At 42.2% G+C, this 22,255-nt stretch overlaps 1 protein-coding gene across 4 annotated transcripts in view; it reads left to right on the top strand.

Moving 5' to 3' along the window:
• olfm2a (olfactomedin 2a) overlaps nt 1-22,255 on the top strand; it is a 49,135-nt gene that overhangs the window by 25,260 nt on the left and 1,620 nt on the right. For 3 of the 4 annotated variants that reach the window (XM_031312782.2, XM_035996886.1, XM_035996887.1), the window contains exons 2-5: nt 7,758-7,907; nt 18,239-18,394; nt 20,084-20,303; nt 21,060-21,166. In XM_031312782.2, the coding sequence (XP_031168642.1) occupies nt 7,758-7,907; nt 18,239-18,394; nt 20,084-20,303; nt 21,060-21,166 (633 nt within the window). Of the gene's footprint in view, nt 1-3,075; nt 3,095-7,757; nt 7,908-18,238; nt 18,395-20,083; nt 20,304-21,059; nt 21,167-22,255 lie in introns of those variants that run through there. The other variant, XM_035996888.1, reaches the window with a different exon arrangement.

The raw sequence follows: 22,255 nt of genomic DNA, 5'->3' as shown, positions 1-22,255 counted from the left end.
CTTTATTTAAGTTCAAACCCTGACAGGTGTCCTCTACTACCTAGTCAATGTGAATTGGTGTGCAAAGCCAGAATCACAGCTAAAGCCAGTCTTGTTATATCATTTCAAATTGTTTTGATACATGCTACAGCTAATTGTGTTGCAGACTGTGTACGAAGCAGTATTGATCCCAGACTCTATAGTTGGGCTCATAATCAGGCTTTTGACATGGTTCATTTGCAGTAATGAGTGTAATTTCAATCCAACTGAATTTATGCCTGAATCATTGCTTTGCCCTTCAAAAGCAATTTGATGATTTTACAATTCACACACTTCTGCAATCCTATTTCGTTCATTGAACCACTGACTGTTCTAACAGTTTATACAGTGTTTTCTCGCACTTGCTACCCTGCTACTCTCGTCTCCCCCCTCTATTTAACACTAGCCGTGATAGAGCTATCTTGTAGCGTCTAACAATAGAGTGGATGCCAAATGCATTACAGGCATGGCACTAGCAGCCTGTTCCAAAAAGTATAAAGTTGTGGCTTGTAAGCGCTGAGCAGGGGTGAGTGTAATTTTCTCTCACTTCTCCAACAGTTCTCCTAAGCCCCCCACTTAAAAAAGAGTGCTTGACGCATCTGTCCAAACCCACTGTCATTCTAGTATGATCTGGATTGGAACGAGTGAGCTGCAGATGGAAAGCGAGCAGGACACCACGCAGGAGGAGTGGCAGTCACGGGAGTGATGGAGTGGGAGGGAGTGCGAGGCAGCAGGGAGGAAAAAGGAGGCAGCAGGGAGAGGGGCATGATAAGTTTATGAGTCATATTATTGACTGGCAACCATGCTGTGCTGATTGTGGTAATCGGTTGTCCTTGGACACAGGAGAGACCAGGGACTTCACTAGGAGTCTTTATTGAATTTTATTGTAAAGGCCAGCAGCTGGCCTCTGCATTAAGGATTGACTGATTGTTCATTTGAAGAGTGGGTAGGGATGTAACGGTATGAAAATTTAATCTCACGGTTATAGTGACCAAAATTATCACGTTTTTGGTATTATCGTGGTATTTTTAAAAGTGTGTTCAATATGTTCAGAAAGCATTGATAGGCCTACACAAGCTGAAATAGTTTAAAAAAGTGTAACAGTGTTTATTATATTACAAAAATATAGGCAATAGGCTTGTAAATACTATTGAAAACTGGCTACTGAAACACTGGCCCGCTGATCCAGGAAGATTTATTTACTAAATTAACTCAAACATGAAGTTAACTATGAAGTTGTATTTGACGTTACATGTGAAGTTGGATGTGGTTCTGAAATATAAGCAAATAATAATGCACATTAATAAGCATCAGACTTAATATGAACATTATTTACCAAAACTAAATGTTATAGCCACCAGAATATATCAAGAAACAATACTAAGAATTACATTCATTTCTCTGTAATAATGAACATAAATGTAACATATTGCTCAGTAACACAAACTGAGAATAAGCCACATCTATTACAGCATATATATCCATAACAGAGCAAACAGCGTAATACACCTTTAATAGCTAAGCATGTGGCTCCACAGCGCTAGTCTGTTTACTGGCGATTGCACGTTGCTAGCACATTGCCCTAACACAACCTGAATATCAACACGTGGCTGCACAAGTAATATTAAACAATCTGCACATCTATCAGCTATGCAATAAGAAACACAGCAACAGCAATATCAAGGCGATAATATATCTCTCTCTCTCTCTCTCCAAATAAATGTCACGTCGTAACACGGGCTAAACTTATGTAGCAGAACACTTATTGAAATATGAATACACGTAGCTTTAACGTTTACACAGATAACGAAGCAGTAAAACCCATGACAGTTTAGCAAGCTACAGAATAGTTTTAACTTACGTTCTGGGCTACACACATCACTTCAACAAGTCTGAAACCGGGGAAGGAATGATAAAGAAAAAGGTTTTACAGCTGCTGCATGCTGTCCCCTTCTCCTGTCTGAGCGAGAGTGATTGGCAGGAGATCAAAGCGACGACTCTTGTCACTGATTGTTCAATCATCTCAGGAGAGAGAGCAAGTGTTACTATGGCCTTTTTTACAAGGCTGATAAATGTCCTGAGCGCTGTCATCTCCTCCTTCCGCCATGATTCCAACTTCAAGAAACGCATGTTGTAGGCTACGCAGTGCGCCCGCGCGGCAACTTTAGGAGACTCGGATGAAGCTAGGAAGGATTAAACACAGAGTTTCCACACTTTGGTAATCCACCGTGATAATAATGATATTTTAAGTGAAAATGTAATTATTATTGTCAACATTATTACCGTGGTTTACCGTTACACCGGTAATCGTTACATCCCTAAGAGTGGGAGTGTGTATTTGCACGGTCAATTAAAGCAATACCCAGCAAATGTGAAAAATGAGGCCTGAATGTTTGGCCATAGTATAGATAGAAGTGAGCTCTGTGTAGCAGGGACAGATGTTTCTACTTTTCTGGGGACAAGCATTTTAGAGAAGTTATTGACTGGCATTGAACATAATTCTGCTGAGGGAGAGAGAGAGGAAAACAAAGTGAAGCTGTAGAACTTGGATTAACAAAGTTGGGATGGAAACAGAAGAAAGAGATGGATTACATCGGTAGCACCTTAATTTGTTACCCTTAGTCGCCGACTATCTCACCTTGACGCCTTTAGTATTCTTAAAATGCTTATTTCTTTCTCTCGACACAACTTTATCTCAGTTCTACTCTTCTTACACTGTCCGTCCCCTGTGTTTCTCAGATGTGATGGCAAGCTCAGTTCATAGTGTAGCGGCCAGCTCTCTCACATATCTCTGGTTTATAACTTCCTGTTTGCCCCTTCTGCGTGCTGCTTATGAAAGTTATTATAGACTTCCCGTCATGCTCATGAAGTAGGGAGCTGTAGATTTATGATCTCATTTAGCTTTGACTTTACAGCAGCCAGCTCCAGAGTCGGTCTAATAAAATGCCAGAGGAAGTTCATCCTGCAACTCTCGACAGCGATACCACCAGCTCGAATGTCTAATTGGATAATCCCTCTGAACTTTGTTAATCACTAAAGAGTTCAGAGCGCCTTTGCACTTTGAGGATGCGCTCAGGTAATAGCACAAGGTGATTAGTTAGTTTTCATAATAATTGCCTCTAAACTACACATATTATCTGATCTGAATCTGATCTCTACTGTCTGCAGTGTACAGGAGGCAGAGGAGGAAAGTTGGAATCACATTTGGTTACTGCTTTTAGCTTAGTAATGGCCACATCCTCTTATCTCATCTCCTCTATCCCACTCTCAGCAGGGATTTAACTAAAGTTGTCATTCAGCATTGTAACTGGGCAGCGTCTGAACTAAGCTCGATGAAATTAGAGCCATCTCTCTCTTTCTCATCAGCCTTTCTAAAACCACAACTCTTTTTTTTCCGCCTATCAGTAACTCATCTTAAATACTTTTTGTATTAGGAGAATGGGAGGTTGTGGTTAGAAGACATACCAGCAGTGGATGGTGGGACTTCATAAGCCTAGGCTGTCACATGTGATGTCATGGGAACAAAGGAAAGGGACAGGACAAAAATCTTAACGAGAAATTTTCACATTAGTGAGCAAGCCCAATTGATTTTTTTCATCCCTTATGCCCTCTGCGGTTTCCTGTTGTTTTCATTGCTGCTGTCTTCTTCCTTAATGGGCTTTTGCATGGCAGCCATGACTGTGACAGCTTCAAATCTGTCACTTACATATTCTATTTTATTCCTCACATCTAATGGGTGGATTTCTGGGACAGTGAACTGAACACCTCCTCTCTCCAGAAACCACCGTCTGCATCTGGGAGGAGAGGATTATCCCCCAGACCTGAAGTGCCCCCAGCTAGTCGCCACTGATTGAATGGCAATGATAGCACAGGTTATGTTATCAAATGTTAACACTGAGGCCTGACCTGCCTGTAGTATGCAAACATCCATTTCACTCTGCTTACCCTGAATATTATTCTGTATAACATTAGATACTGAGGAAGTTGTTTTTCTAGTACTAATGAGATATCTGATGCTGCATGGTGTGCTCAATATGTTAAATGAACCAATGTCAATGACCAACTATTTGCTGCAGAGAGGAGATTTAGTCATATTTACATTTAACCAGTGTTTCAAAAACCTATTCAAGTTTACTACTTGCACCCTGAGAGATCATTTGGATATGAGCGCTGATAGATCGCCATGCAACAGCTCAGGCACAAAGCATATAGGGACAAAGCACATTTGCATTTAAGAATTACCTCTTTCCTGCTGCTCTCAAAACTGCCACTGTGATGAGAATGGGGAAGTTAGTGCAGAATGGATAGGTGGGTAGTAATGAAATTGGAACCAATTCAAATAAGCTCTTAATTTCAGCCCAGCATTTATGAAACATTAATGAAGAGAGGAGATGTGATGCTGTGAAAACTCCCTGGCTAGGGAAAAAGCACATGAGGAGCACAGCATGAGTTTAAACATGTTGGAAAATGAAGAAAGTATTATGATAATGGAACTGACATGCCTCCAATATTACTTTGTTTAATTTTTAATGTATTGCTTATTACTGCCCACTATGTAACATATCATAAAAAAATCTGTGTGACAAGGAACTGTGGCTCACTTTCAGGCTGATAGCAGTATGAAATATTGATGCCCACTTGCATCCTTTTGCAAGAATACTTAACCAAAAGTGAATATTTGGTGCATAGGCAGACAGCCCCCACATGTATGGATATAAGGCAATTTAATTGAATGCAGGAGGCTGCACGTACCCTCAGAGTGAGTAACATAAGTGGATTCGGCAAGCTAACCTCCACCTGTTAACACCACAGGATCAACTGTAACAAGAAGCCGGTGTGCCATGCTGTGGTGTCGAGCACCACTATCTTAAACACGTCCACAGTATTGTAGCTGCCATTACATATGTTCTTCTACAGTCCTGCAGTAATCGTGCATACAGCTGCAGGGATTTCCAAACAAACCCTCTCAGGGGTAGATCAGTAGTGGAGCTGCAGTTTTAAATGCATGTCCAAATGCATGCATTGTCAAAAATCTGTAAGAATTCCATCATGTGCATACTTTACGTAAGACTACACGTATACTGTATATGCTCTTCTTGTACACCAGCAGATATTTACAGATACACACATTAATGCTCACAGACATAAAACACATGAGCACTCACACACTCAAACACACATTGCAATAAACTGCAATAAATCAGAAGTCCTGACAGTAAGTGAGATGCGGGCAGAGCAGCAGACAGAGGAAAAGAATCTCCCTCTCAGGCAATGGCAGAATGAAATAAACAGTCAGATGCAGTTGAAAGAAATTGAAGGAGGCTCTGCTGTGAAGACTAGAGTCACTGCAGGAACTGGCTGCACACTGACTCACAATTGTGCATAAATATTAAGAATAACAGAATAATACTTTAGCAAGAGTGCCAATAAGTTCCACCGTGAGTCATTCGGTCATAGTGAAATATCATTAATGTATGTATGTAATACTGTATGAATAGAATATTACTCTTTCCGTAGTTTAATTAAATTCAGAGAGTCTAGAGAGTCTACTAAATAAATAATGAAAGAGATCAAATAAAAAAAAGAATGTATAATTCAATTGTCATGGCTGACATTACAGCACATTTAAGTGCCTCACGTAGCTATAGTCTGTTGGCCACAATTCGAGTAAATTGAAGCAAGTCCGATTTAAAATCCACTCATTCTGAGAGAGTGAGGGAAAAAGAGGGAAAGGCAGTAAGTGCAGGAGAGGAAAGGGAGAGAGGGGGTGGGGTGCCGAGGGATTGGTAGGAGTGACGAGATGTGACAGTGAGCACATTGGCTTTCAGGGTGGTTGCTACTTTACACTCCAATCACACAGTCCCCCTGTCCCCCAAGACATTTTAATCTGATCCTCCGACCCAAGGAGACAAGAGCACAGCACAACACTGCTCAGAGGAAAGCAGAAGAGTAGCAGCGAGCCGAGCCACAAGATTTTATTTCCAGCCTTTTCCTACCACTTATGTGGATGGGTCTTTAATTTTATCACTAAAATGGCTGCTCCTGCTCTCATTACATTTTGCTTTATAAGCCGAGTGTGTGTAGGTGCAGCCTGAATGAACGGGTCGTCCTGGCCAGGCTTTGCATGTGCTTGCGAGCACACAGCACTACTTTTGATTGGATTAGTCAGAGAGAGACATCCACCCTTTCAGCCTCGACCCTCCTCCACTGGTTACGGGCTGCATTATCGATCCCAAACAGCTCCATTTCCTCTCTGTGTCCTAACTTATTAGATGCTCTGCTTTGACACAGCCTGGCCTGATCCCTCCCTCTTCCTCTTCTCTTTGAAACTCCCATTTTCCTCCCATTCGTCTTTGTCTTTTTTCATCCTCCATCAAGCTCTTACTCTATCTCTGTCATGCCGTTGTGTTTTTCATCCCTTTGTGTATTTTCCACCAATGTTCTTTGTCTTATCTTAAAGGACAATTCCGGCGTAAAATGAACCTAGGGGTTAATAACATATGTGTACCGAGTCAAATGTTCTCTGGGACATGTTTTCATGCTAATCAAATGCGTCTCTAGCTTTTAACAAGCTACTGCAAAACAGGTGGTTACCTGCTAACGCTAGCTTTCGGGGCACTTGGTAAATCACTATTTTCTACCACTAACAAGGCTCAAAATATCACCACACTTAAACAGTAGCATAATGAGGGTCCCTACATGCAAACCGAAGCATTGAGAACTTTGTAAGTGTACAGACAGTTTATTAAAAAGATAGATTATAAAGACAGTAGTGTTCGTGTTTACATTCTACATCACAAACGCTGTGTTTGAGCTATGTTACTGGTTACTGGTTGCACAGCGTTCGTGGTTCGACTGCTCATGACTGTTATCCAAGATGGCGGCCGAATGTAAACACAAACGCCACTGTCTTTATAATCTATCTTTTTAATAAACTGTCTGTACACTTACAAAGTTCTCAATACTTCGGTTTGCATGTAGGGACCCTCATTATGCTACCGTTTAAGTGTGGTGCTATTTTGAGCCTTGTTAGTGGTAGAAAATAGTGATTTACCAAGCGCCCCAAAAGCTAGCGTTAACAGGTAACCACCTGTTTTGCAATGCATTCGAGAGATGCATTCGATTAGCATGAAAACAGATCCCGGAGAACGTTCGACTCGGTACACATATGTTATTAACCCCTAGGTTCATTTTATGTCGGAATTGTCCTTTAATCTGCACCCATTTCTGCTTATTTTCTCCCTCTGACTCTTCTATCCCCCATCTCTCTCTTCCTTCTCCTGTCTCTGTCAATCTCTGGCTTCACTTTCTCTCTCTCTGTTGACTCCATGTAATTTTGAGTAGTTGGAGGGATCAATTGCCATTAATTGCCTTTGGGGAAAAGTAACTTTTGACAGGGTTGCAAGAGAAAAAGAGAATGCCATGGAGAAATTATGACTTTGCAGCTAACGTATGGTGACAGAATGGGCACAACTAATCACGATATGGAATGTATTAAAGAGTCTTTCTTTTCTCCAAACACTTTCAAGTATTAGATACATCTATTAGTTTAGAAATGTTTAATAAGGGTGGAACACTTTTCAGATTACTGTTGATACAGTCTGACAGAATAAAATATATTGTCTACAATCATGCATTTTGAAAAGCCTGCTTTGTAGCAACATAGATAAACAACAGCAGACAGAAGCAACCAGTTTCTTCTCTTGGTCTAAGATATATATGTCTCCATGTTTCTGCAGGCTCTGTACCCAAGCCCAGAGGAGGGCTGGCAGATCTACAGCTCGGCACAGGACGCAGATGGGAAGTGTATCTGTACCGTGGTCGCACCAGCCCAGAACATGTGTAACCGTGACCCACGCAGCAGGCAACTTCGCCAGCTCATGGAGAAGGTGACAGCTGTCAATAACACACTCACTTTGAGACACGACTGTTAACCACGCAGACACACAAACTGCCACATTGCACTGCGCTCGTGTCTGGCACCGTCTGTCACATATAGGATGCTGAAGTGAATAGTTTTACTTCCTTTACCGCACAGTTGAGCAGTCATGCAGATTAATATGACGCCAATCGGAAGATTGTTATTGTTGGTTGAACTTTTCTTTTTTGAGCAGCAGAGCTGCTTAAAGTGGCTTAATAAGATAAATGTCCTAAACTTACCCATGGAATTAGATTCACTGAGCCTTAGCATTCTAAAGTTTCTTTTATAAATATAAATCCATTAGATAAGAATTAAGAAGATTCATTGTTTCACAAATCAGTGAAGATAGCAAATGCTTTGTTTGCATAGTTACACAGTAAATGCTGCACACTAAATCTGTTTATTCAGACTTGTGCTCTTTCTGTATTCCTCTGAGTAAAAAATATAAAGCTTGATTTATGGTTGTGCGGAGGCTCCACGCAGAGCTTTCGCGTAGCCTACGTAAGTAGCCTGATATTTATACTTGTACGTTGGTGTGTGCTTCGAGCCAGCATGTGTGTGTGTGTGTGTGTGTGTGGGGAGTGGGTGATAGAGCGAGGGAGAAAGTGAGAGAGTGACAGCGATTAGCTTCGGAGTGAGTAGTGACTCTAGAGTCATAGTGAGAGAAACAAAGTGTCTCCCCTGTGCTTTCTGACCAAAGTGGGAAATCTGTAGCAGGAAATGAGTAGGGGGAAATGCAACGCTACCAAGCCACGGCCGAGCGACGTACATCGCGACATGTAGTTACATTTTTCGAGAGGTGCACGTCAGGCTACGGCGTAGGTTCGTGTCTCCACGTACCTACGTACGTACGTAGATTTTACGCAGAAGTATAAATCAAGCTCAAGTCAGCTCTCTTTTTTGTGAATACTCGTGTCATGTATGGCAAGCTAATACATGTAATGTCATACAAAAACGTGTACACAAGCAGAACCCTCAAGCACACTACACTGTTTCAGCAACCAGACAATAAATCTATGTTTTATTTACAGCATTATTGACCTACTCTGCAGTGCAGTGCAGTGCATGCAAATGTTATTTCCTGCTAGTGGCTAGTGCATAAACACACCGACAAACACAGATCAGGAGTAAGAGTAAAGGCAGGAGAGGACCTCTGCTTACAAGGGATCCACAGCTGCTTGTTGACTCTCAGATCTGCAACTGCATTCATTGGCGGTTTGCTGATTGGCATCTTTCCATTCTTTAGTTGTCTTTTCCAAACTACATAATACAAACCTGAGAAATAATGTTTAACAGCTTTCACTTACTTGATGGGCCGTGGCAGCTCATTCACAGCAGAGTTGTTCTTGTGGACGCTCCAAACCAGCAAATTGGTGAATGAGAGGGTGGATCCTGGGAGCCTGGGAGTAAACATTTAGAAAAGAGTAGGTAAGAATGACATTGATGTGCTCTTGTGAGGTGAGATGGGGGTAAACTGAGATGCTGGATTGGCTCTGAGATCCTCATGGATCAGTGAGACACCTGAATTCACATATTGCATTCATTCTCACTGACGTTTGCCATTTCCCCTGAAAGTCTCTGTCTGCTGCTGTTTCAAGCACACATTCATACAGACAAAATCTACTCACAAACACGCTTTAAGGGGCGCCTGGGTAGCTCACCTGGTTGAGCGTGCGCCCCATGTACAGAGGCTCAGTACTATTACAGTACTAATACAGTAAGGTACTACAGTACAGTATGTGCTTTGTTCATGTGGATGTACTGTATGTGGATGTCTACCCACCAATGTCCTCATTCTCAGATTAATACAGTAACAATTATGTTTTCTTATTTCGAGGTACGTAATCAGCTGCTCATTGGTATTTCATGCTCATGTTTTTTTTCACCTTCTGCCAGTGAAAAGAACTTCTGAGCTGTCAACATTGCACAGTGATCCTGTTAACTGTAAATATGATGAGCTTTCTTGCAGAGAGAAACAACTTTTGGGGGGGTGAAGACATAAAATACAGGTGAAAATGAGGTTAAACCCATCTGCTCCACTTAAAAAAAAAATTAAAAAAAAATAGCATATTTATCTGTGAAAATCAGTAAAACATTATAGAACAATCAGTTAGAAAAGACATGAATACTACTTTAAAAGTGTATACTATTATTTATTAAATTCTGTCAGAGAAGTGTATATTTCAGCTCTAAATTTGAAGGGGAACACTTTGTGTTGCTGCATTGTATTGCATGTCAATACAATACACAAAATAAGTCTTCAGAAATTACCACAGAGTGAAATCATCGCCTCTCTGTCATGGTCTCTGAATAAGCTTTGCAAATATCTTTTTCTTTTTTTTTTTGGATTGAATTACACAAATGTGGGTGTATGTTTTTGTGTCTACCCTCTGTACATGCACACTGCTTGAAAGACAGCAGTTATCAGAGCCAAGCGTTCCCATCAAAAACAGTCCAAAGCACAGCCTAATGAGGACACCTGGGGTCAGCGCTATTTCAGCTACACACAAGTGAAAGCCACAAGTTAAAAGACTACATGTCTGTATATGTGCACATAACAGCACCATGCACGCTTAGACATCCTCGTTTGAACCCAAAGCATGTGTGGGAATTATTTGAGCGGACCAGATCCACAAAGGCTCTCCCAGACACAGAAAGCCAAGGTTGCACTAACAAAACTGCCCTCTGTTCAAAGAATGTAAAGTAGCCTTGCAGAAAAGCCTCTATTCAGCTTTCTGCAAGGGCAGACTAAATACCATCCAGGGCAGAGTTAGCACTGAAGGACAGTGGTGTGAGAATGCTCACGGCGCTAACTTTAGAACACCTCATCCCCCTTTGACGTTTGCTTAACTAAGTTAAGATGAGATAAATTGTGATAGGAGGGCACAGTCACGCATGCATACACTACACACAAACACTTTAGGATTTGGTACAAAGTGAGTCATTACAGTGGATACCTGTGACTGATTGGATTCTGGGAAGTATAAGTGTGTGGAGCATATTATGCGGCCAGAAGAAAGCGTGAAATGCCTGGTGTGTGTGTGTGTGTGTGTGTGTGTGTGTGTGTGTGTGTGTGTGTGTGTGTGTGTGTGTGTGTGTGTGTGTGTGTGTGTGTGTGTGTGTGTGAATCAGTTATCATGGCTCAGAGGATGGAGCAGTCCCAACTGCCACCACAGCCCAGGAGGATGGTGACACTGCATTTGTTTAGACTCAAGGCAGGTGGAGCCATTTAATGTTACACATTCATCCAACTATTCCATCTGTAGTGCTGTCAAATACGTTTTTAATTGGTGAAGAAAATATATTCTGACCAAATATTCCCTGGCCAGTTCATGAAGCATGTGGGAGATAAGTTGGGTGTAGAAAACTGTAGGCTGGACATAAACTAATTGAGTGGGCTGTCATAGTGTAGGCAAACAGACTTTATGTCATACTGTGACCTTTGAGAATTTGTTTTTGTTAGGAGTGATTTGAATAAATATCTTCTGTGCGCTTGGAGTTTTAGCGTTGCGTGTCTCTGTGGGTGGGTGTCTGTGTGGGTAGTTGGACATGTACACATGAGCCGCCTATATGCACCACAACCCTGCAACATTTGTCAATGTTCGGATGATTTTTGGCCAGTTCAGTGCAACGTGCAGCAGATGAGGGGGTGTATGAAACAGTAGGCTGGTTATGCATCAACAGAGTGGGCTGTCGAATTGTGAGCAAGAGGAGTACTTAGTAAAATTTAAATATAGTGCAAAACTGAGATTAAATAAACACCTACTTGACAGCATGTTTGCACCTCCATGAGATTTATTCTGTTTGCATTATATCTTGTATCCATTAACTTGTGTACACTGTCATAATGGTACTAGGCATGCTACCCTTCTGTTTTGATAGCTGTGGGAGATAGGATATTTAGTTGTTTTTTTTTTGTTTTAGTTTTTTTAGATAGACTTTTATTGATCCCACAATGGGGGAATTCACTTTTCAATTCAATTTCACTTTTCAGAATCAGAATCATAATCAGAAAAGCTTTATTGCCAAGTATGTTTTTTACACATAAAAGGAATTTGTTTCGGTGTTGTAGGTGCATGTCATACATTCTCTAAAATAAGTTAAACAAACAATATAAGTATATAAGTATATATATATATATATATATATATATATATATATATATATATATAGATATATACACACACACACACACACACACACACAGAATGTATTAAAAATAAGAGAGTAAGAATTAAGTGAGTGTTTTATATAGGCCTATCTAAAACTTGTCAATATGCTTTACTCTATTTTATAGTACATAGGCCCTACTGTAGTTAATCTGGAAGAAAATGTTATATTTTATATATTATTTTACATACTGTTGGGTAGCTTGTGGATTTCACCCTGTGGACCAGCCTTATTGATATAATATATATATGATGATATAATAATTCTTTATTGATTATATTTTGTATTGTTAATCTGAGTCTGCAAGTAACTAGTATAGGCCTAGGCTAACTAAAGCTGTCAGATTAATGTAGTGGAGTAAAAAGTGCAATATTTGCCTCTGTAAGTTAATACATTAGAAGTATTAAGTAACGTTAGCAGAAATGGAAATGCTCAAGTAGCCTACTTGTACAGTAGCCCGTCAGCCTACTTGAATGAATGTACTAGTTTCCACTACTGGTAACTGAGAACTTGAGAAACGCCAGAGACAGTTTACGATCTTTGGAAACGCCACGTAGTTAGTGTAATGTTTGCTGTTATCTTTGAATAAAAGATACGACTGGACCATAGACTACTCATCCATTACGCATACCGGCACTGCCATCTTTATTTGTTTACCTCCGGTTACACTGGTGTGCACTTCAATGACATCCGTAAAACATAACATTTTAACAGGAAGTTCCAAGGATGTTACCATAGATAGTATATAAGATGTTACATCCCCCTTCTTTTGAAAACAAAACATGGTCATGAACATACATGTTAGCTGCCATACATATTCATGGACTATGTCGTCTTATGGTATTCAACTCATCAGTCATTTTATCTTGCTTGGCAACGGTGTATTGCTATGTTGCATTACCAACATAAACATTTGAACCATTGGGACGCCATAACTGAAGTGTAACTTTATCAGGTATTTCCTCTGACAGAACTTTAGCTGCATCGTTTAAACATAACAAGGTAAGTATTCATCAAGCAAACAAAAATTTCTCACAAAACATTTTTTTTTTTTTTTTTTGATATAATTTCATAAGTCCAAAACTTCTCTTGGCCGTACTATGCGGCCTGACCTTGTGGTAGTGTAATGCGCTGACGCTATGGGGTTTGCTTGTGTGTCTGGTGTGTGTTCAGTGTTGTGTTGCAGTGTGACAGGCTCTAGTCCATGGCCATTTGGTGGACCTTCATGGTTTGTACCACCTTCTGGAGTCTGCAAGAGGTGACGCCTGTTTCACCTGAGAGTGTGACCTTCATCAGTGCAGATGTTGTATGACCTCTGGGTACCTGCTGTTTCTGTGACTGTTGCAGGTTTCCACGTCCCTGCTGGGAGCTGGTAGCGGACTGTGGCACCCACTGGTAGTGCAGGCAGTGTTTTGGCTGTTCGGTCATAATACTGCTTTTGCCGCCTTTGGCACAGTTCTCTCCTGCAGTGTGCTGTGGTGCAACAGGCAAGCTCTGGCTGCAGTTGCTTTTCAGTGACCGGGAGAATTGAGCGCAGACGCCTGCTCATCAGTAGCTGTGCTGGTGACTTCAGTCCATCAACCGGGGTGTTTCTGTATTCTAATAAGCTGAGGTAAGGATCCGTACCCTATGCACATGCTTTGTCCATGAGGGCTTTGGCTGTCTGCACAGTCTTTTCAGCCAATCCGTTGCTCTGTGGGTACAGTGGGCTGCTTGTGACGTGCTCAAAGTCCCATGCATGAGTGAATGCCCGGAACGCCTGCGAACTGTAACAAGGTCCATTATCACTGATTACAGTCTGAGGGATTCCAAACCTAGCAAACATGGCTTTCAGCTTTTGGATGACGGCTGTGGAAGTGAGGCTGGTGGTCTTCTCTACCTCAAAATATCTGCTGTAATAGTCAACTGCCACTATGTAGTCAGTATTATTCCATGTGAATAAGTCTGTGGCTATTACCTGCCAAGGCCTTTCGGGGATGGGGTGTGAGATCATTGGCTCCTTTGGGGCAGAGTTACATCGCTCGAGGCAGATGATGCAGGATCCTACTAGCGCCTCTATTTGTTTCCCCATGCCGGGCCAGAATACTGCGTCTCTTGCCCGTTGTTTACACTTTTCCATCCCTAAATGTCCTGAATGTATGCATGCAAGCATTTCAGCCCTGAGTGAGTGTGGTACAATGATTTTCTCCCCTTTTAGCAGGATGCCGTTCACCTTGGAGATCTCATCCCGATGATTCCAGTAATCTGTGACAGCATGTGGGCATTTTTTCCTTGATTCAGGCCACCCTGCCAAGGTAACCTGTGTCAGCACTGAGAGCTGTTCGTCTTGGGCTGTTGCAGCTCTGATCTCTGCCATTTTCCTGTCGCTCACCGGAGCGCTGCTGATCACTGTGTGTATTTGTGAGTCCATACCTTCGCTCAGTGACCGTTCATTACATTCAATTGGCTTTCTGGATAAAGTGTCCGCAACTGGGATTTGTTTTCCGGGCTTGTGTGTAATGATGATGTCATACCGTTGCAGCTGCAGTATCATGCGCTGTAACCTGGGCGGTGCAGCGGCCAGTGGCTTTCGCATTATTGCCTCTAGCGGTTTGTGATCTGATTCGACAATCACCTGTCGGCCATACAGGTACTGGTGGAACCTCTTGCATCCAAAGAGCACTGCATAGAGTTCCTTTTCGATTTGTGCGTAGTTCTGTTCAGTCTCATTTACTGCCTTGGATGCATATGCAACTGGCTTCTCTCCCTGGAGCAGGACTGCTCCTAAGCCGCATTTGGATGCATCAACTTGCAGTTTCACATCTTTGGTGTGGTCAAAGTATGTGAGGACGGGGCCAGGCTCCTGTGTTAGGAGGTCTTTTACCTGTGTGAATGCAGCGTCAAGGTTTAAGTCCCATACAAACTCGTTGCCCTCCTTCAGCAGCTGCTGTAATGGATCTGTGGCCTCTGAGAGTTTGGGGGCAAACCTGGAAAGGTAAGTGATCATGCCCAATATGGTCTCCAACTCTGCTCTGTTGCGTGGGGGAGCCATGTCTTTTATGGCCTTTATCTTGTTGGGGTCGGGCCGGATGCCGTCTCGTGTCAGCCTGTGCCCAAAGTAGCTCACCTCTGTCACGCAGATGACACTTTTATCCTTGTTCAGCTTGATGCCTTTCTCTCTTGTTCTCTCCAGCATACCACGCAGGTTGGCATCATGTTCGTCTTTGGTGCGGCCATACACCAAGATGTCATCCACAATAGCGGCGACGCCCGGAAGCCCCTCGTAAGCCTCATCGACTCTCCTCTGAAACTCATCCTGTGCAGAGATGATCCTGAAGGGGAGCCTCTTGAACCGATACCTGCCATAGATGGTATTGAATGTAGTTAACATGGATGACTTGTGGCTGAGTTTTATCGCCCAGTACCCAGACCTGGCGTCTAGTACGCTGAAGTATTGTGCACCAGCTAGTCTGGGTGTGACGTCATCCAGAGTGGGAAGCGGATAGTGGGGTCTTTGAATGGCTTTGTTTAGAGAGCGGGGGTCTAAACATATTCTAAGCCTCCCTGTTTTGGGCTTTTCTACCACTACCAAGGCATTTACCCACTCAGTCGGCTCTGTGACTTTCTGTATAATGTCCATTTCTTCCATCTCTTTTAGTTCGTCTTTGAGTCGGCTCCGCAGGGCATATGGGATGCGGCAAGGCGGACACACCACTGGTGTTACAGCAGGTTGAAGGCAGAGGGTGCACTCCCCAGGAAACAGTCCAATGCCTTCGAATACGTCTGCAAACTCATCTGTGATGCTAGTGTATGGCAGTGCGTTGACCATGTGCACTAGCTTAACCATGTTCAGATCTAAGCATGCTCGCATTCCCAAAACAGGAGGTGCATTTCTTGCACAGACTATGTCAAAGTCTAGCACGACTATTTTTTCTTTGTATCTGCACGTGAGCTTGCATGACCCTTCCACTACAAATCTCTGTTCACCATATCCTGAGATAGTACTGTCTGGTGGGTTAAGCACTTTATTGCCAAACATTTTGTGGAATGTGTGGGCTGGTATGGGCACCCGTGTCTATTTTAAATTTCAATTTGTGCCTCATTTCCCCTATTTGCACCTCTGCATATGCCTGTTCTTTGGCAATGTTAGCATGTAGCTTTGTGACAGCGTCAAAATACAGTTCATCTGGTGGCTGCTCCGCTCCGTCGGCGATAACATGCACTCTCTTGGGCTTGTACTTTGTCTTTGGTTGCTGTGTTTGTGTCCTGCACATTTTAGCAAAATGGTTTGGCTTCTTACATTTGTTGCATTGGCGTCCTTTGGCTGGGCATTCCTCTGTGCGTCCGTGCTCTCCCCCGCATGCTCCACATTCCTTGTTCCATACTGTATTTTTGGAGTCAGTCCGGTTTGTTGTCCATAACGTGTATGCTCCGATTTGAACGGTTTCCTGCTAACTGCATGAGCTGACTGATTAGCTGTGCTAGCAGTGGGACTATGCGTGGTTTTTAGCTGCTGCTGCGACAGCTCATGTGTCCGTGCAATATCAATAGCCTTTTCCAACGTTAGGTCTGTGTGGCATAACAGTTTCTCACGCACTTTAGGAGAGTTTGTGCCAAAGACGATTCTGTCTCTAATCATTTCGTCACTGTAAGGAAAATCGTAATCGTTCACAAGTAGTCTTAGCTCGGTTACAAACAGGTCGCAACTTTCACCCTCCCCTTGTATCCTCTGGTGGAATTTATACCGCGCGAAAATGGGGTTTGCTCTGGGTTTAACATAGGCCTCAAACCTGTCGTAGTACGTCTTGAGTGCTTTCCTTTCGTCTTCTGTGAGTGTCCATGTGCTAAATATATCGCTTCCTTTTTCACCAATCCATAGGAGTAGATAGCTGTACTTTTCTTTCTGCCGTTTGCTGTGTAGCGGTCCGGAGAATATTAGCTCCACATGTTGGCGGAATTTCTTCCATGCGTCGGGCAGATTGGATGAATCCCAATCCATCCGTGGCGTGGGGACACCTGTGTGTTCCATCTTCCGTCGTCAGGTCGATTTGAAACACTGGTCTATTCTGACACCATGTAATGTTTGCTGTAATCTTGGAATAAAAGATACGACTGGACCATAGACTAGTCATCCATTACACATAGCGGCACTGCCATCTTTATTTGTTTACCTCCGGTTACACTGGTGTGCACTTCAATGACATCCGTAAAACATAACATTTTAACAAGAAGTTTCAAGGATGTTACCATAGACAGTATATAAGATGTTACAGTTACCTAGATAGCTAATGCTAGCTAGTTTAGCTTCAGGAAGGTGGCTGCAACAGTCTGCAACTTTCGCCTATTTGTGTTGCGTTGTTCTGGCAGCGGCTAATGTGCCGTTACCGTCACTTTATTTGCTCAGGCTGCATGTCATCAGACTTGACTCATGACAAAGGCTTGCATGCCATGGACATCATTCTCCCGTAACTGTTAATTCACTTTAGCTTGAGCAAAGTGCCGCACTGTAGCCTCCAAACATGACAAGATCAACGTTAATGTTCGGTATGAAAATAAAAGCTTACCTCAAGGTTTGCTGGACACATTCGCCAATAAGCTCCTCACTCATTCATTATTGGATTGTTGATCATTTCCCACTTTTCACTAACTAACGTTACTTCTATGATGCGACCCAGTCGGGAAAACGATTCTAGCTATGATAGGCTGTCAAGTTATATTTTGTTGATCCATGGAGTGTAATGTTGCACTAAATGTGATGTGAAGATCGCGTTATCCCTCATAGCATTTTTTTTTCATTCTCAATAGTCTACCCATTTTTTTTTCTCAATTCATCATTTGGTCTGTAGACTGTCAGCAGCGAACTTTTGTCCAACCATCAATCCCCCAAAACCCCCCAAATATATTCCGTTTGCTGTCATAGAAGGCAAAGAAAATATTTCACATTTGGGGAACTTTTACTTAAATGAGTAATCGATCATCAAAATAGTGATCAACTAATGGGTAAATCGACTAATCAGTTCAGCTCTAATTGCAAGCATGAGGAGTGGATGATTGTGTCAAAAGTCCAATTCCTTTAAGAATTACACTGAAAGTGTGTGTGTGTGTGTGTGTGTGTGTGTGTGTGTGTGTGTGTGTGTGTGTGTGTGACAGGTTCAGAACATTAGCCAGTCAATGGAGGTGCTGGACCTGCGGACGTACAGAGATCTACAGTATGTAAGGAACACTGAGGGACTAATGAAAGTGGTGGATGGAAAGCTGAAGGTGGCCTCGGAAAATCCCCGCAGTCTCAATCCAAAGGGCTTTCAGGTAATTGGCTGTCTGTCACCTTCTGTACAGTGTGTGTGTGTATTATTCTCAAGTGAATTCAGATACTATATGGGGCATTGCTCTCCATGTGCACACAAACTTTGCCAGATGCATCATCTCTTTTGCTCTTCACACACAATAAAATGTTGTATGACTCTTGATAGACTGCCGTATAGATACACAAATTCAATTCCAAAACAATCTTTGAGTCATGGGCAGAGGAAATGTGAACAAATTGCACATGCTCCTGAATTATTAAACTCCTGGAAGAGGAGTGTTTTTTTCTATATTCTTCTCTTTACATCCTTTCCTTTTTCTCTCCCCACTCAGCCTCACTTTCTCTATATACTTAACATTCTGGTGTCTGCTCTTAGATAACATATTCACATTTATCTCTACCTTATCTCTCTACAAACTCAGGCTCAGCAGCCATTATCAGCGGGCCTTTTTGTCTTCCTGTCAGCATGCTGTCTTGTCCAGGCTTTCTCCACATTTCTCACGCCCTTACAGATATTAGATGGACCATAAAATAGTTTGATTAAAAGATGCCTTGATAAATGCTAAGTGTGCTTTACCACTGGGACCCAGCATGAATGGCTGTGTTTTGCTTTGTTTTATGAAAGTGAGGCCAGTGGAGATAATGTAGATGTTTATGAAATTAGCAAATTCCTCAGTTAAGCCTAGAGATGACTAAAATATGCAGGATAGTAAGCATTATATCCCAGGACTTGTCTGAATGCAAATCCGCAATCCAATAAAGAGAAAAAAATCTTTAAAAAGAAAAAAAGGATTTGACCAGAGCAGGTTGGCTGATGAATGCGTGCAGCTCAAAGTTGCCAATGGCAGAGCGCTGGGAGATTAACGAGACCAGATTTTCGTGGCTTGAAAAGGGGAAAATGAGATTTATGATGTGGCGCCACAGGGCTGAGAGCTGCTCCATCACCAGATTTACGATAAACCTTAACAAGGAGGAAACAGCCCCTCCTGTGGCGGCCACACTTTATTGATACAACTATTTCTCTCCTGAGCCTTCTAGCTTCCGAGCAGGCAGCCTGGCTCTCCTGCTGCTTTCTGCACTCCTACCTTAGTACACATTGTTCTTTTCACTTCTAAACACGAGTCACAGACCAAGTGTACATCCTGCAGCATCATGCATGCTCCTTACTGTAGGCGAAAATCACCTGAACCAGCTGAGACAGTAAGTGCATTTGGCCTGATCGAAAATAATGTGTGAATTCAGTGGCTTTCTAATTCACACAAAGGATTGTAAATGGAATTTAATCAACTTACAGATCATAAAAAGAAGCCTGTACAAGTGATGTGTACAGTATTCTAAGATATAGCCAAAGAAAGAGAAATCCAATTTCAATATATATAACGGAAATGTCAGTAATACATGATATCGCAGTAAATTACTCCTTGGTGCAGTTGTACTATGCATTTTATGATGAATACAGGCACTAAGAAGTCGAAGAAACAGCATCCAGCTACAATATGAGCTCCTGATTGAGAGATGATTTACGAACCAGAAGCAATAACTGAAGATTGAAAGGCTAGCTCCTCTGCGCACAAGCCCCTGTACTGACTAGTATGGTCGACATCATCCCCTGTCCTACATTCTCCCAGGGTTTAATCTTCTCCACCCCTTTTTGCTCTTCCATGCGTCTTTCTCTGTGATTACTATCTTAGGAGTTGAAAGACAAGGTGACCCAGCTGCTCCCCCTGCTGCCAGTGCTGGAACAGTACAAGACGGACGCCAAGATGATCCTGCGTCTTCGGGAGGAGGTGAAGAATCTGTCCTTGGTGCTGATGGCCATTCAAGAAGAGATGGGGGCCTATGATTATGAGGAGCTGCGCCAGAGAGTCCTGCTGCTGGAGACCAGGCTCCACTCCTGCATGCAGAAACTAGGTATAAGATATATGCAAATGGGTGTGTGGGTGGATGGGTATTTGGGTCATTGAGTGTTTAATTTGAAAGGAATTCTCAAATATCATTGTAACACTTAAACAATTAGAGGTTAGACAACAGCAATGCAGAAAGGAATTAATGATTAAATTAAGATTATCAATGGTCAAAAGTCTATAAGCCTGAATGAATAATTGATTGTGTTCTCATGTAATGTGCTAGCTTAAACTGATAATTTTACAAAATCCCATAAACTGATGACTTAACAGGACAAGACTGCAGTTACAGTTTGGCCTTTAGGTCATTAGTGTTTTGTTATTGTCTTCCATTCAGCGTGTGCATAAAGCAAATGACTTCATGCGGAGAGATACTGTAATAATTAGAAATAATAATTGCTCGTTAAATATATTTATTTCCAGATAACTTTTAGTATGTACTTTACAATACTGGGGAGGTAAACAAATGCAAATAATATATAAAACTAAGACAATTATGGAAACATCGCAAAATATAACATGCATGGATATTTTAAATATGTCTAGAAAAAACAGTCAATCTATAAATAAAATATTTCATTTTTTTTCACTTATGAATTATCAATCCCATCCCGTGTGTGTGTGTGTGTGTGTGTGTGTGTGTGTGTGTGTGTGTGTGTGTGTGTATAAGTGCCACAGTATGTACATGTTTATGTCCTACATAAATACATACAGTACATACATTTGTATGGCGTCTTACCTCTTTCTCTTTTTTGACCTCCAGGCTGTGGAAAGCTGACTGGAGTCAGTAATCCCATCACAGTACGTGCATCAGGGTCAAGGTTTGGCTCCTGGATGACCGATACCATGATCCCCAGCTCAGACAACAGAGTAAGTCCCTCTGTTTCTAGGCTCACCCCTGAACAAGAACCCTTTAATCCATGCTACCTACTTCATAGTTCAAACATAGAGGATAAAGTAGAACCAAAGTCATTGTCAAAAAAAACTCTGTCAGCTGCTCAATGGATAAAATATCCGTCACAGCAACACTGTCATGTTACTTCGGTGACTGATTGACTGTTTTGCCTGAGTAGGACTCCTCGTGAGCTCTGGAAGAGGAGAGACAAGGAGAGAAATGGGGATGCAAAGCTGAGTAACTGATGGATAGCATCCCTTTTCCTTCTCCCTGTCTACCTCTGTCACTGCAATTTCAGCTGATTAATCACTTCATCATCAGTGGAGAAATGAATGAGTTGTTTGGGCTAAAGTTTTCTAAATCACCTAGGTAATTACCAGGAGTGTGCTGAGATGCTCTGGATCCAGATGATATAGTAATGGCTTCGGCTGATTAGAGATGACATGTGGTTTCGTTTGGGCAGATACTGTACATGGTTAGGGGGTTAGAAGCAGGTGGAAAAAGACAAATGATGGAGAAAATTAAGAGGAATTGTGGGGCCTGGTGAATTGAGGAAGTGGTGGAAAAGTGGAAGAGAATATTAACCATCTGTAGGGGAGAATGGAAACTGATGAAGTTTAAGGGGAGAGATTACGATGGCCTTTTTCCATCCCCACCCTGAATCATAACTAAATAGATATTGCCACAGAGAAGGTGAATTTCTGTGATTGAATGTCCTGATCTTTGTCTTTAATCACCTTACTTGCTGAGATCACATTAGGCTATTTAGATCAATCACTGATTGTATTAATAGCCAGATACATCAACAATATCACATCAACACCCTCACCAATCATGATAATCATATTTGGGGAAACGTCATTGTCGCTGAGGCGCCAAAAAAACATGGTCTGGCTCAGCTCTAGGGACTCTTTTAGCAGGCAGGGGAGAAACAATGCCTAATGTTCCATAATCTCCCCTTCTCCATAATTCAGCTGCTGTACCTCACCTCCCCCGACTCCTCCCATACACTACCTCTCGCCCCACTGGAATTGTTATTGCAGGAGAGTGCCTATTCTACACCT

The sequence above is a fragment of the Sander lucioperca genome, chromosome 21, assembly GCF_008315115.2.
Source record: "Sander lucioperca isolate FBNREF2018 chromosome 21, SLUC_FBN_1.2, whole genome shotgun sequence".
Classification (NCBI taxonomy): domain Eukaryota; kingdom Metazoa; phylum Chordata; class Actinopteri; order Perciformes; family Percidae; genus Sander; species Sander lucioperca.
This window is presented reverse-complemented; position numbering and strand designations above follow the sequence as displayed.